Source organism: Silene latifolia, chromosome 8, assembly GCF_048544455.1.
Source record: "Silene latifolia isolate original U9 population chromosome 8, ASM4854445v1, whole genome shotgun sequence".
Lineage (NCBI taxonomy): Eukaryota > Viridiplantae > Streptophyta > Magnoliopsida > Caryophyllales > Caryophyllaceae > Silene > Silene latifolia.
The window spans coordinates 99,996,637-100,007,350 of NC_133533.1; the positions used below are offsets into that span (position 1 = coordinate 99,996,637).

The 10,714-nt window shown below is 40.3% G+C and overlaps 1 protein-coding gene across 1 annotated transcript; it reads right to left on the reverse strand.

Annotated features, from left to right (window-relative positions):
• Positions 1 to 834: 834 nt before the first annotated feature.
• LOC141595583 (uncharacterized) lies at positions 835 to 2,856 on the reverse strand. Its single transcript, XM_074415550.1, has 3 exons — positions 2,737 to 2,856; positions 932 to 1,886; positions 835 to 839 (listed from the first exon to the last, which is right to left on the reverse strand). Exons 1-3 carry the CDS (start codon positions 2,854 to 2,856, stop codon positions 835 to 837), a joined length of 1,080 nt encoding a protein of 359 aa, XP_074271651.1.
• Positions 2,857 to 10,714: the final 7,858 nt, after the last annotated feature.

Sequence of the window (10,714 nt, forward strand, 5' to 3'; positions counted from 1 at the left end):
GGGCTTGCAGTCAAGAGCACTTAATCTAGTAGTTTTAATGGGGACCCCTAGGTACCTGAAAGGCAAACTGCCCTCTACCATTCCTGAGATTTGAAGGATTTCCTGCTTCAGACCAGCCTGGACCCCATTAAAATAAGCATTTGACTTCCCCTTGCTCATGTTAAGCCTGTTGTCTTGGAAAAAGTTGAGAAAGATCTAAGCAAAGTCATCATAGATGCAGCATCACCCTTACTGAACAGCAAAAGATCATCCGCGAACATAAGGTGGGACAGTTTCATAGGTTTACATAGAGGATGGAAGTGAAACTCAGGATTGTCAGTAGAATACCTAAGCAATCGAGATAAATACTCCATGCAAATAGTGAAGAGTAATGGCGATAGTGGATCTCCTTGTCTCAGTCCCCTTTGTCCCTTAAAATAACCAAACATATTCCCATTGAGGTTAAGGGAATAGCTTGCTGTTGTGACACATTGCATAATCCAATGGATGAATTGAGAAGTAAAATCCATAGCCCTTAACATCTGTTCTAAAAAGCTCCACTCCACTGTATCATAAGCCTTCTGAAGGTCCATCTTGATCAAGCACCTAGGAGAACTAGCTTTCCTCTCATAAAGTCTAATAATATCCTGACAAATCAAGATATTATCCATAATGCTTCTCCCCTGAACAAATCCTCCTTGGTTTTGAGACACTAACTCAGGCAAAATGGCTGCCAACCTGTTGCAAAGCACCTTTAAAATGCATTTATAAATCACATTACAGCAGGCTATAGGTCTAAATTGAAGAACAGTGTCAGGTCTCTCTACTTTAGGGATTAAAGTTACCATTGTTGCATTAATCTGCTTCAGGAGGGCCCCTGATTCAAAGAAATCCAATACAGCGGCCGTTACCTCCCCTCCAACAATTTCCCAAGAATCTTTATAAAACTTACTAGAGTAACCATCTGGACCTGGAGCTTTATCACTGGGGATATTGAACATAATGTCCTTGATCTCATCCTGAGTAATAGGAGATAATAAAACCTGCTTATGCATTTCAGAACATTTATTACCTCTTTGAACAATGGTGTCCTTCACTCTGATTGTAGGGGAACTAGAACCAAGTAAAACTTGATAGTAGGTTAAGAAGGCGTCCTGAATTCCTCCCTCATCTGTGTGCAACTCACCCCTGTGATCCTTTATTTGCTGTATAAAGTTTTTATTCCTCCTCGCCTTTATCACTCCATGAAAATAAGCAGAGTTTATATCCCCTTCAGTTAACCAATGCGCTTTGGCTTTCTGTTTGAGAAACTCATATTTAGCTCTCTGAAGATGAATAGAGGCCTTGTGCTCTTCATATTCCTGGGCCATCAGATTCCTGTCCCCTGGATTATCAATAAGCATTTGTTGAGTATGGAATAACTTTGTTTCAGCTAATAAGGCTTTATTTTCAATATCAGAATAACATGTCCTATTAATCTGCCTAAGCTCAGTTTTGAGGATCTTCAGTTTCTGACAAACCCTATACATCTTAGTACCCTCCATGTGCAGCTTCCAGATATTGGCAACACATCCATAAAAATTGGGAGATAAACTCCACATATTAAAGTACTTAAAGGGTCTGTTCCTTGCACGTCCTCTGTCTGCCATACCAATCACACATGGAGAGTGATCATAATGACCTTCTGGGAGAAAGTTAGCATACACATCTGGATATTGGTCAGTCCATGCTTCATTTATCAGGGCCCTGTCCAACCTGCTGTAGACTCGAGTGCTTGGTGGCTGTTTATTATTCCAGGTATAAAATGCTCCCGAGGCCTGCATATCCATGATTCCACAGTCCTCTAAACATTGCTGAAATGGTGCAGCCTCTGCCAAATTATAAGTACCACCTAATCTCTCCTCAGCCTGTAGAACACAATTAAAATCACCTACTACCATAAGTTATCTTATATAGATTTTGCATGTGATGTAAGATTAAAAATATAAGACAAATTGAACAATCCACCTCACCTACCCTCCCACCGGTTTTCCCTCCTTTATAGACCAAATTGTTGTTCAACTTTCTAGTTCACTTGTACACTTTGCATGTGATATCTTTATTTGGTCTTCCTCTCTCTAAAATAATATACATCTTTACTAAGATTATTAGTATACAAATTAATATCTACTAAGAGAGTTAGTAATATTAAAATATTATCAAGGGTATAATTTTAACAAGTTTCTAGTTAAATACTTGTTAGAATTTTGGGTTAAGTTCTTGGGTGCATCTTGAAGGAGATCTTCTCTTTGAAGATTTGTAAGGAGGATCATCCATTTGTTATAAGCTCAAGAACAAACTAATAAGGTGAACTAGTTTGTGCCCATTTTACCATAAAATCAATGTAAGGAAATTGTTTTTCCTTAAACTTTCATTTTTATGCTTTTATATTTGCATGCATGTTACATAGATCACCTAAATGATAAATTATGAGATAATTTAATTTTTATTAGAGAGTCTAATATGGATCTATGATTTTTCACTTCTAAGGACTGCCTGAACATTACCCATTATTCTAGGTCAATAAAACTGATCCTGTAATATCTCCAGGGTTTTATGAACACCAAAATGTCCCCCTAATCCCTCTGAATGGACTTCCCTAATCAGTAAATCCCTTTATGATCCCCCTGGCACACACAACTTATTACCGTAAAATGGAAACCCTTCTTGCAGCATATATTTCTTACCCTAAGTTGAGCCTCCCTCTCTGAGAATAACCCACTCCGCAGAGAAGTCAGGGCCCTCCTTATACATCTCCTTCATGAATTCAAACCCAAGGACCTTGTTACTTATGACAGTCAACAAAGAATGCCTCCTTGATAAGGCATCAACTACCATATTCTGCTTCCCCTCCTTATATTTGCTTGAAAAGTTGAAAGCTTTTAGAAATTCTATCCACTTAGCATGTCTATGGCTCAGGTTGTGTTGGCCATTGATGTATTCAGGGCCTCATGATCAGAGTGCAACACAAATGGCTTAGGTTTCAGGTAGTGGCTCCAATGTGTAAGAGCCCTTATGATTGCATAGAACTCCTTGTCATAAGTTAAATATTTCAGCTTGGCACCATTTAACTTCTCACTAAAATAGGCCACAGGTCTCTGGCCTTGGATTAGGAAAGCTCATATTCCAACTCCACTGGCATCACATTCTACTTCAAGCAGTTGTTCAAAGTCATGCAGTTTTAGAATGGGAGTCTCACACATTAACTTCTTGATTTTCTCAAAGGACTGCTGAGCAGTCCATTGGAAATCCCCTTTTCTCATGCACTCAGTGAGTGGTGCAACAATTGAGCTGAAATTCTTAATGAACCTCCTGTAAAAAGATGCTAAACCATGAAATCCTCTTACTTATGTGATTGATTGTGAGACTGGCCATGTTTGCATAGCCTTAATCTTCTCCTGATTAACTGATATCCCTCTTCCTGATATAATATATCCCAGAAATGCTACCTCATTGACCACGAAGGTGCATTTTTCAAGATTCCCATACAGCTTCTGTTCCCTGAGTATTTTAAAAATTGCCTCCAAATGCAATAGATGTTCAGATAGACTGCTGCTGTAGATGAGTATATCATCAAAGTATACTACAGCAAACTTTCCAAGGCAAGGCCTTAGAACTTCAGTCATGAGTCTCATGAAGGTGCTTGGAGCATTAGACAAACCAAATGGTATGACAAGCCACTCATACAGGCCATGTTTGGTTTTGAAAGCTGTTTTCCATTCATCACCTTCTCCTATTCTCACTTGGTGATACCCTTGCCTGAGATCTATCTTTGAAAAGACCTGAGCCCCACTGAGTTCATCCAACATGTCATCTAGTCTTGGAATAGGGAACCTGTATTTGACTGTGATGTTGTTTATAGCCCTGCTATCAGTACACATTCTCCAAGTTCTATCTTTCTTAGGTACCAGTAAAGCAGGCACTGCACATGGACTCAATGATTCCCTCACAAATCCCTTTGTCATTAACTCTTCAATCTGATGTTGCAGTTCCTTGGTTGCTGTGGGATCACACTTATAAGCTGGCCTGTTGGGGAGCACAGAACCAGGTACAAGGTCTATATGATGCTCAATGCCCCTCAGGGGTGGCAATCTACTAGGCAACTCAGCTGGAAAAACCTCCTTGTATTTCTGAATCAGAGGTTGAACCTCTGCAGGCACATCATTACTCTTCTCAGTGTTGATTTCCCTTGAAAGAAGGAACAACACATGTTGCTCTTGCTTTAGCTCCTTGATCATAGCTGCCTCAGATAGAGACATCACTCCATTAACCTCCTTAGGCATATTAGGACTTCCATATCCTCTCTGGTTTGGTGGTAAGGGAGTCACGGTGACTTTTTTGCCATTATGCTTGAAGACATAAACATTTTCCTTTCCCTGGTGAATGGTGTTCCTGTCAAATTCCCAGGGTCTTCCTAGCAGGAGATGGCAGGCATCCATAGGGACCACATCACACAGCACCTCATCCTTGTACACCTTCCCAATTGAAAAAGGAACAATGCACTGCTTGTCAACTCTTACTTCAATCCCTTTGCTTAACCATCTCAGCTTGTATGGACTGGGGTTCTTCTGAGTAGGCAAACTCAGCTTGCTAACCATGATGGTGGAAGCTACATTGGTACAGCTGCCTCCATCAATGATCAAATTACAGACTCTTCCTTGGACAGTGCACCTACTCCTGAATATCATGGATCTCTGATCAGCTTCCAGAGGAGCTGGTTGAGAGTGCATAACCCTCCATAGGGCCAAACTGTGCCCTGTATCAGGGTGAGCCACAACTTGTCCTTGATCTGTTTCCTTCTCAGCTTCCATTTCTCCTAAGACCAGTGTCTCATCTTCCTCATACTCAACTAGACCTTCCCTCTCCCGCTCTTCAATTTCCATAGTTGTGAGAGATCTATTAGAAGGACAGTCCTTCTTAAAATGGCCAAAACCCTGGCATTGGAAGCACTTAATCTTATCCCTGGATAAAGGTGGGTTGGTTTTGGGATACATGGGTGTCTTCCCTTTGTCTACTATGGGCTGGGTAGCCGGTTTAGGTACCTCAATTATTTTGACACCAGTATAGGGTTTGAATGCTGGTTTGGTGGGAAATTTGGGTGTGACTGGTTTTACTTTCCCCAGTTTCTCAATTCTTTAGGCCAGGTTAACTGCCTCATCAAATGACCAGACTTGTTGCATTCTTACCTTGCTTGCTATCTTAGGATCCAAACCCTCAATGAACCTAGCAATCTTTTGCTCAGGTTTTTCAGTGACCTCACATTGTAGGGTTAGCTGTTCAAAGTTCCTAAGGTACGCCTCAATAGATAACTGCTCTTGTCTCAACTGAGTTAGTTTAATAAAAATATCCTGGGTGTAGTCTTTGGCTATGAACTTCTCTTTTAATTTCTTTTTTTAACTTAAGCCAAGACCTGACTGGTTCCTTTCCATCTCTAATCCTTTGGTGTTTCATACTCTCATACCAAAGAGATGCATAGCCCTTGAGTTTTAAAATAGCAACTTTAAAAGCTTTTCTGTCATCATAATTTTTAAACTCAAAGACTCTCTCAACAGATCTAAGCCAGTCTAACAAGTCCTCAGGATTTAAAATACCATGAAAATCAGGGATTTCTACCTTAACATCCTTATCTCTAGCCAAGTAGTTAACTTCTTCCATCATGGATTCTTCTGATTCTGAGTTGAGTTCCTCTTCATCCTGATGGTGTGGTTGACCTCTTCCTGCTCCAAGGATACCTCTACCCCCGCCTCTTCCTCTGTAGGGTGCTGGTCTTCTTCTTTCTAGAGTGGGAATGTTTGCCATTACAGTATTCACAACTTCCAGGGTCACATTAACCAGGTTGGTTAACTGATCCATCTTTGCTTCCATTCCTGCTAATCTCTCTTCACTCATTGGGTTGTTTTTGTAGTTTCGATGTAGCTGGGAAAATAAACTCACTTTTTCTCTCACTTAGGACTAACACAAGGTAGGATAGTGTTATAACCTAAGCTCTGATACCAGAATTTGCAGTGTAAACTATGGGGACAAACACTTTTTGACAAACCCTGAAAGAGGCAAAGGAGTAATCTTCAGGGAATGCAATAAACTTGGGGATTTTTGTAAAAATAGTAAACGGACTTGAAAAATTACGAAACTTGGTGACAATTTAGTTAAAATTGAAAACTTAAACTGTGCCAAATCTCATAATTTTTACACACAATCTAAGTATTTTAAACAAATAAAAAAACCAGACTGAAATAAGTGAAATCTCAGACAGCTTCCTTAAAAGACTCTTGTGACTGTTTTGTGATATTTTTCTGGACACAATAGGGGATATAATTATCAAATTTACTCTCAAGCAAGCACAAAGATTAAACTTAATAATTTAGGGAGCCTGGAATGGATTTACTCAAGCAAGCACAGAGTAAACACACAACAGACAGATAATGCACCCAGAATAGTTCAAGCAAGCACAGACCTATTCCAAGTAACACCACAGATCCTTAATCACCTTCTAAACAAGCACAAGAAGATATTAAGTTTGACTTATAACTAAGACTCAACAAAGTTAATAAGATTTGCAAATTCTGAGAGAAATCTTAAGGTTTTTCATTAATCAAAGTCTGAGTAAAACAGACTGAGGAATGGTCCTTATATAGGCCTTCCTGTAAAGTTTTCACTACGTGATAAACCCTAGATAACTCCATCTAAGGGCCAGGATTAAACTTAGGAAGCAAACAAGAGTAGTGGATTTATTTTACAACGGATACAAAAGAAATTAAGGCAAACTGAATAAGAACAAAAGAGCTGCAGGTTGATAGTGACATGTTGTCCTTGGTTGCTAAAATCTTTGGCTGGTTGTTGAAGGTCAAATGGCCTTGGCGCAGTCATCTTCTGTGGCTCAAGGCTCTATATAATGAATGCTAAACAGGCCAAGATCTTCTTTGTTGAGAGCTTTTTCCTTGTTTGGCCAAAAATGGCAACTTTACTTTAACTGATTTACCCTCCTGCAACTAGCTTTTCAATCTGAATTTTTGTGCAATGCTTTAGGAATTTGACCTGGCTCCTTAGGATTAATTTGTGATTCAGCTGGCCAAGGTTGCTGCTGGTGGCTAGCTTGGCTGCTATTCTTGTGGCCTGATGAAGCTGGACTGGCAGTTGAGGTTGCATGAGTGCTGTTACTGGTTTGACTTGTGCCTGGCATCTCTGGTGGAATATGAGGGTGCTTTGCTTGTGCCTGACCAGTCCCAAAAACATTGTTAGCCTGGTTATCAGTTCCTGCTGCATCTAAATACAATCCTTACGTATTCTACTCAAAAGTCAAATCCCAGAAGCCGATTGAAAGAGGGATAGATACGAAGAACTCATCCTCCTGGATGAACGAAGATTGCGCGCATTACATAATGTGCAAATGTATCAGGCACGTATCAAACGAGCCTTCAACAAAAGGGGTAAGCCAAGAAACATCAAAGAAGGAGACTTAGTTCTCAAATCAGTTAGAGCTCTTTTATCTGTCGATCCACGGGGAAAGGTCAAACCCAACTGGGCCGGCCCATTTCTAGTCAAGTCCATACTCCCGGGGGGTGCGGTTAAAATCACAGACCTAGATGGGAATGAGTTTGCTAACCCAACTAACCTCGACCAACTGAAACGTTACTACGCCTAGAATAGGAACAAAAACGCGCCTCGCGTAACACCATGTGTCGCTCCTATGGCACGGAATAAAAACGGCCCCTGGCCAGCTGAAATAAAGTTTATGTCACCTTGCTCTTGCATTTTGACAAATCGTCATCCTCATATCATCAAATAAACTTAATTGTGCTTTAGGAGTAAGTAAAGCTCATGCTTATTTTCTAGTTTATTACAAGCTCTTTCTTAGAACAATTATTCTTTTATATTTACTTGAACTACGCACAAGGGTTTGATTTCATTTTTAAAAAAAATGAATACGTAGGCAATCCTTCATAGGATACAACCCACCATTATTTTTAAATGTAAATAGAAGGACATTTGCATATGCATTTGGAATTCGACAAGAATAATAAAAGAAAATCACAACGGTTGCATAACCAAGTAACCTTTTATTCATTTCTTTCCATAATAATAATAGTATGCCACATAATAAAAATAATGCTAAAATAAATAGGCTAGGATTCTAAAAATCCCACCTTTTTCATTACAAATAATAATAATAATAATAAATAATACTAAGACTTAGGCTATTCTTCCATTTTTCCTTTGCCTTTGTCTTTCTTGTCATATTTCCTATCTCGACCACGAGCCGGGCGCTCCTGCGCTATCTCATATCTAATCACCAATGGTCTCTCTCGTGGTCTAGCCTTGCCATTCTTATCAACCACCTTCTCGACGACAGGAGAGGTCTTCGATTTTTTCGACGGATGAACAACTCGAAATCTGCCTTCTTCCTCTCCCTCGGTCAAGTGCTTCTTTTTCTCCTTCTCTATGTCATGAACCTTGTAGTCAACAGGCTCGCGCTTCCTTAGTCTCTCGCGCTCCTTAGGAATAGTAGCCTTCCTCCACTGTAAGTAGGAATCTGATACCCATAATGCGCTAACAGAGGAGTTTAGAAACCACATGTTTCTATGAGCCCATTTGATGGCCCACTCTCTTCGGCTCTCAGTAGTAAGCGCCATGGTAGTCTGAGGAACAGTGTCAAGCCTCGGAATCGTCTGCTTCAACCCAACCAGCCTCATCAGCCTCTCGAGGAAGATGCATATCATGAATTCCAAGCCAAGAATGCGCACCGATCGGGTAGGATCGAGAGACGACCCTCCAGTAATAGACTTAAGATGCCACCAGGGTACAATCCATCTAATCAGGGGTCCATCCTCGTTCTTCAACTTATTCTCCCAGTAGTTGCAAACCCTAGTAAAATCCACCATGTAAAGCCTGGTCCTCATTGCAATTGAGCGAGCATGATAAGCATGTACATTAACTCGGGGCTCGATCAATCGAAGACGCTCCATAAGCCAAACCTACCAAAGCAGGTATTAGTATCCAAACGAAAAAAAATGAAAAAAAAAAACGAAAAAAAGAAAAAACGAACGAAAAAAAGAAAAAAGTTGTATTCTTTTACTTGCAAGATGATGGGGCTTCCTAAATAAGGAAGGTCGCGGTTGGCTTTTCTGTTATCTAACCCCAAATAGGATCTCTCCTAAACATAGGCAAGCTGGGCTCCTGCGCAGCTCCATCTGCTCAACTAGGCTCAAATAGCAAGGATCACCTCTCATATCCTCATCAACATGCCCTTGAAGGACATAACCATGCAATAAGCAAAACCCAAATGTCTTACGCCTCAACACATAGGAGATAGAAGGGTCTGCCCTATTTATGAATCGATCGATAAAATCAAGCATTCGAACTCCTTTTGAGGTCACAAGACGATCAACCTCAGCTCTTGTCAGTCCAAGCAAATCCCTAAATTTATTCTTATATCCTTGAGAAGTAGAGGGAATAGCAGGCATATGTTCTGGGTCCCAACCGCCAATTGCAGCAATTTCTTCGGGAAACGGACAGATATCACCTCCAGGGAAGGCAAACACGTGGAAGTTCGGGTCCCAATACTCAAGACAAGCATCCAAGAACGGTTTAACGACCTTAATTAGCTTCAACCTCAAAATCGATCCAAAGTTGTAGGCACCCATATCGTGTTTCTCCACAGTTTGCCACATTTGAAAATTCGTTGGTCCATTCTTTGAGTTTGATTTCTAAAGTAATAGACGAAAGAATTATGTGAATAAAACCTTCATCGACGTCTATATTTATACTAAAAGTTGTTTCCTAAAATCTGTCAGAACGGACACACTAGGGAAAGGGCGCAACACCTGCTGCGCCTCTTCCTGAACTGTATTTCTGTGATTTTCCGCGTTGGATCTTTCCTAATTCCTTAAAGCATAATTTCCTATTCGTATGGGTTATTATTTTTGGTAATTCCGTCCAATTACCGTATTTCGAGTTTCCTAATTCCACGGGCACGTATTTTGAGGCGAGATCGGCATTTTCGTCAATTCAGCACACTTATCCATTTCTTTTTAATTTTCTCCTTTGGGGAATCATTTCACCAATTTAATTATTTATTTTTTCTAATTTATCCATTTCTTTTTTTTTTTCTTTTTGGGGAATCATTTCACTCCCGTTTTATATCACATTTCTAACTTATATGTTTTCATTTTCATTTTTTTAGGGGGTAACCCTCCCTACCGTCCGGTCATGTTCAGCAATTTTTTTGCATTTTTTCGAGTCTTTGTCTTGCACTAATTTAGGCCATGTGTACAAATATGTGTTTTATGTGCAATTTCTATGTAAATTTTGGCCGTATGACAGCATAAACCGTCATCTACCAAACCTGTTCAAAGCTAACCTGTAGGTACAAACAAGACAACCCAGCAGCAAAGGCACTCAGGCCGTCATATATACAACCAAAAAGAAATATGTACACCAAACTGGGGGCTCGTGCCCGAAACAAAGTCCGAAAAACCAACATAAAGGTCCTAAAAATGTACAAAAGTGTATGCAGTACAACCAACAAACAAAAACAATAGAAAAATAAACGAACTACTGCTAGTCGCCGCCTAGCTCAGTAACTCTCGCCTCGAGAGCAGCGATCTCGGCGTCGCGAACCTCTAGCTCCCTTAGCAAAGTATTTGTCTCCTCTCGGGACTACGCTAGCTCTCTCGCTCCAAGTCACGCTCCCTCTGCA

Coding starts and splice junctions, on each gene's coding strand:
- LOC141595583 (XM_074415550.1), bottom strand. CDS start 2,856: ATGGTAGTTGATGCCTTATCAAGGAGGCATTCTTTGTTGACTGTCATA. Junction 1,887..2,736: donor CTGACTTCTCTGCGGAGTGG/GTTATTCTCAGA, acceptor TGTGTTCTACAG/GCTGAGGAGAGATTAGGTGG.